The following is a 4902-nucleotide window of genomic DNA, read 5'->3' on the forward strand; positions in this document are numbered from 1 at the left end:
GTAGTCGTCGTCAGTGAGCAGGTGTGTGTGTGTGTGTGTGTGTGTGTACCTGTGTGTAGTCGTCGTCAGTGAGCAGGTGTGTGTGTGTGTGTGTGTGTGTGTGTGTGTGTACCTGTGTGTAGTCGTCGTCAGTGAGCAGGTGTGTGTGTGTGTGTGTGTGTGTGTACCTGTGTGTAGTCGTCGTCAGTGAGCAGGTGTGTGTGTGTGTGTGTGTGTGTGTGTACCTGTGTGTAGTCGTCGTCAGTGAGCAGGTGTGTGTGTGTGTGTGTGTGTACCTGTGTGTAGTCGTCGTCAGTGAGCAGGTGTGTGTGTGTGTGTGTGTGTGTGTGTGTGTGTACCTGTGTGTAGTCGTCGTCAGTGAGCAGGTGTGTGTGTGTGTGTGTGTGTGTGTACCTGTGTGTAGTCGTCGTCAGTGAGCAGGTGTGACTCTCGGGGTTTGAAGCAGTTCTGGCACTTGCTCTTGTTGAAGATGTTCGCCTGGAACTTACGGCAAGTGTTCTCTTTTGCCGCCATGATGCCAAGTCTGATCTGTTCGATCTATTAAACTGAACACTGCCCGGAATGCTGCATCACCTGCACCACTCCGATCCAAATCCCATGCAGCACCCCTCGGGACACGCCCACATCCTGGACTGTAGAGGATCCAGGTGTACAGAAACCTGCCAAACACATGCACACATCACACACCACCCAGTGTCCAATCATTGACTTGACAACACAGCACCCAGTGTCCGATCACTGACTTCACAACACAGCACCCAGTGTCCGATCACTGACTTCACAACACAGCACACAGTGTCCGATCACTGACTTCACAACACACCAAGTGTCCGATCACTGACTTCACAACACACCACCCAGTGTCCGATCACTGACTTCACAACACACCACCAAGTGTCCGATCACTGACTTCACAACACACCACCAAGTGTCCGATCACTGACTTCACAACACACCACCCAATGTCCGATCACTGACTTCATTACACACCACCCAGTGTCCAATCATTGACTTGACAACACAGCACCCAGTGTCCGATCACTGACTTGACAACACAGCACCCAGTGTCCGATCACTGACTTGACAACACAGCACCCAGTGTCCGATCACTGACTTCACAACACACCAAGTGTCCGATCACTGACTTCACAACACACCACCCAGTGTCCGATCACTGACTTCACAACACACCACCAAGTGTCCGATCACTGACTTCACAACACACCACCCAATGTCCGATCACTGACTTCATTACACACCACCCAGTGTCCAATCATTGACTTGACAACACAGCACCCAGTGTCCGATCACTGACTTGACAACACAGCACCCAGTGTCCGATCACTGACTTGACAACACAGCACCCAGTGTCCGATCACTGACTTCACAACACACCAAGTGTCCGATCACTGACTTCACAACACACCACCCAGTGTCCGATCACTGACTTCACAACACACCACCAAGTGTCCGATCACTGACTTCACAACACACCACCCAATGTCCGATCACTGACTTCATTACACACCACTCAGTGTCCGCTCACTGACTTGACACCACTCAGTGTCCGATCACTGACTTCACACTACCCAGTGTCCGATCACTGACTTCACACTACCTAGTGTCCGATCACTGACTTCATAACACACCACCCAGTCCAATCATCAACAGTCATTCAAGAAATTAATAAAAGATGCAGTTATTGCCCAAACAAAGTCTTTATGATAATGTCCAATCACTCATGTTGTAGTATACCCTCCCAATGTCTTATAAATAATATATATAATATACATTTTATATAATACATAAAACTGTTTAGTCTAATCAGTTATAAAAGTTTCAACAAATACCCTATAAATAATATAAAATATTCTAAATATCTAACAAATGTCCAGTTGAAGACATCCAGCCTACTGAATGTCTAATCAAAATGTACACTGCCTTGAAACTGACCAAATGTTAAATTAAAGCCATTATCTTAATAAACAAACTTTCAGAGATTGATAACAACAAAACGTTCAGACGAGGAATTTCTACAAAAAAATGCACAAATATCAGATTAAATTGGTATAACTATAAAGTATTTATCCAATGTCCAATCAATTGCATTTAATTAATTATTTATCCAACAAAACCCTGCAAATATGTACATCCTTTCACCACACTCGTTAAGGCAAGACACTACAATTAATTACATCAATCATTTATTTGAGATTTTTGGATATTATTTCATCTATAACACAGCTCTTAAACTGTAGTAATATAATTACTCAGCAGTAATGTGTTTATTTCATGGTTTTTCCCCTCACTTGTGCTCACATTATCTGGAAGTTTTCCTCATTTCTAAGTCGCTTTGAAGAAAAGCGTCTGCTAAATGAATAAATGTAATGTAATGTAAAACTTAGCAACTTTGAACAAGGCTTTAAGCTCCACCCATTTCACAATCACATCATTTCATATCTCTGCTAGATCACACTAACTAGTAAATAAATACATGAAAACACATTCATTCTTAAACTCATTTTTATCAAAATCATTGTTGTCAAATTAAATCAGTTAAAAAAAATCATTGACATATATTCTTTTAAAAACAAATTACCCCATTCACTTGTAGTGTGTCGCCTTAATGGGCAAAACTGTAAAGGCATGTGTTTATTTACATCCTAATAATAAATTCTAAATGTCCAGTAAATGTTCAATCAATTAATTAAATTATTACAAACATATATATCCAATCACCAAAAAGCACTTATAAAAACAACCAATATTAAATGTAATCAGAGATTATTTAAAAAAAAAAAAAAACAACAACTCCTAATCAATAACATAATATAGAGGAAAACTGCAGATTCAGGGGTCCTCATGAAACTGTCCCTGTACTCACAGGTCCTCATGAAACTGTCCATGTCTTCAAAGGTTCTCAAGAAACTGTACTAATGAAACTGTCCCTGTCCTCATAGGTCCCCGTGAAACTGCAGTCTGGACACAAACTACGCACAACTTTCGGCGCATCAGAATGAATAAAGCTGCATCAGTGCAGTGTTTAACAGCTACACCGCACAGCCCCGAGTCTCCCACCCTCCCCACACCACACACACACACACACACACACAGACACACTCCCGGGTGCGCTCTAAAAACACACACACAAACACACACACACTTGCGGGTACTTTAACCCGAGTCCATGAAATACTTACCCAGCAGCCGGAGGAAATATAAGCAAGCGCGCGCACGCACGCACACACACACACACACACACACACACACACTGGGGGGTCCGGCGCAGGGGCGCAGCTTCACGCGCAGTCAGAAGCAGCGGGCAGTGCGGCGGAAATGTCCGAGCTCCATTACTGCTGCCGGTTATTTGATGTCTCAGAGAGTTCGCGTTGGGAAAATCAGCGGAATCGTCCAGCCGTTAGATCTGCGCAGACTCCGGCGGACACCCGGGCAGCGGATAACACACACACACACACACACACACACTTACACACGCGCCCGCGCGCATATACACACACTACACTGGAGTTTACACCACATAACACACGAACAGGAGGGGCTCCATATGATTGGCGGCTTCCAGCACCCAATTATCGGGATAGACCCGCCCACCAGCCCCCGTGTCATGACGGAATCCGTATCCAATGGTAACGGAGCGTGCGCTTTAGGGAAGAAACAACGGGAATCAAGTTCGGTGGACAGGACAGGAAGTTCCCACACATTTAATCCCTAATTATTCACTCTTTAATTCCATGAATAGTTTTATTTTAGAGTAAACACATTCCTGTATAGACCAGGAGGTTAGTGAGTCACGGTAATGAAGATGATCAGCGCAGGAGCGGTTTGTAATGTCGGGTTGATAAACAGTCACGTGGATTTGGCGCCACTTGCAGGTCAAACCACGTTCCTGCACCCAAGATCAATATGCTTTATAAACACACGTCATCTTTTTATTTTTTATGTTTTTTTAAAATCTTTTTCATGTTTAAACACATGGGGTCCTAACCCATAATATATAATCAACTTTACTGAGATTATGTATTGATTCATTTGTAGACTAGAAATAAGTAATAAAACACTTCAGGGCGTGCTTTTAAAGCAGAGTTAGTGTTACACACCACCAAGTTTCCTATAACAGCACATCCCTAAGTGTTTTATTCCTCTTGTCCCACAGCAATTTCACAATGAAACGTGTCTTTATTTATTAAAGAACGTTTATAATGCAAATGTTCATGAAACAACCCTGCTGAAAAAACACAATAGAAACCATCACAAAAATTCTAATGGTTTCCACCACAAATACCATTACAAACCATCACTTAAATATTAAAACCATTACTCTTATTGGTCCTTAATGGTATCCACTAACCATAACATGCCACCAATCAAATTACCAGTAGAGACAACAGGGATCATTACAGTTCCCATTATAACCATTAGAAATTCTATGAGGTTTTCCAAATACTTTTCAGCAGTTCTCACTTACGTTATAGCAGCTATAAACACTCGTTCCCTCACCAGCCTTTTTAAATTCTCTCTATATTCTCTATTCTCTCTTTATTCTCTATTATCTCTCTATTCTCTCTATATTCTCTCTATTCTCTCTCTCTATTCTCTTTATTCTCTCTATTCTCTTTATTCTATTTATTCTCTATTCTCTCTCTATCCTCTCTCTTTATTCTCCCTCTATTCTCTCTTTATTCTCTCTTAATTCTCTCTCTATTCTGTCTCTCTCGAATAAGACAAAAAAATCACAGCTTGTGGTGTTTCTGAGAAAGTGCGAAGAAGCGTCCTCTGTCCTGAAAACTTGACTGACACTGGAGACTCCTTCCATAACAGTTATATAAACGTCTCCTTACCCTGGAGAAAACTGCACCATATCAACATCTAACTGCATTCAGA

The 4902-nt window shown here is 42.2% G+C and overlaps 1 protein-coding gene across 6 annotated transcripts in view; it reads right to left on the bottom strand.

The window, feature by feature from the left end:
• The window catches only part of si:ch73-103b11.2 (protein outspread), a 64351-nt gene extending 60804 nt beyond the window's left edge, over positions 1-3547 (bottom strand). For 4 of the 6 annotated variants that reach the window (XM_053684810.1, XM_053684808.1, XM_017473137.3 and 1 more), the window contains exons 1-2: positions 3201-3546; positions 394-659 (exon numbers count right to left, since the gene is read on the bottom strand). In XM_053684810.1, coding sequence (XP_053540785.1) covers positions 394-513 — 120 coding nt within the window. In that variant the 5' untranslated portion in view covers positions 514-659; positions 3201-3546. Of the gene's footprint in view, positions 1-393; positions 660-2884; positions 3068-3200 lie in introns of those variants that run through there. The other 2 variants (XM_053684813.1, XM_053684807.1) reach the window with 2 other exon arrangements.
• Positions 3548-4902: the final 1355 nt, after the last annotated feature.

Source organism: Ictalurus punctatus, chromosome 1, assembly GCF_001660625.3.
Source record: "Ictalurus punctatus breed USDA103 chromosome 1, Coco_2.0, whole genome shotgun sequence".
Taxonomy (NCBI): Eukaryota; Metazoa; Chordata; class Actinopteri; order Siluriformes; family Ictaluridae; genus Ictalurus; species Ictalurus punctatus.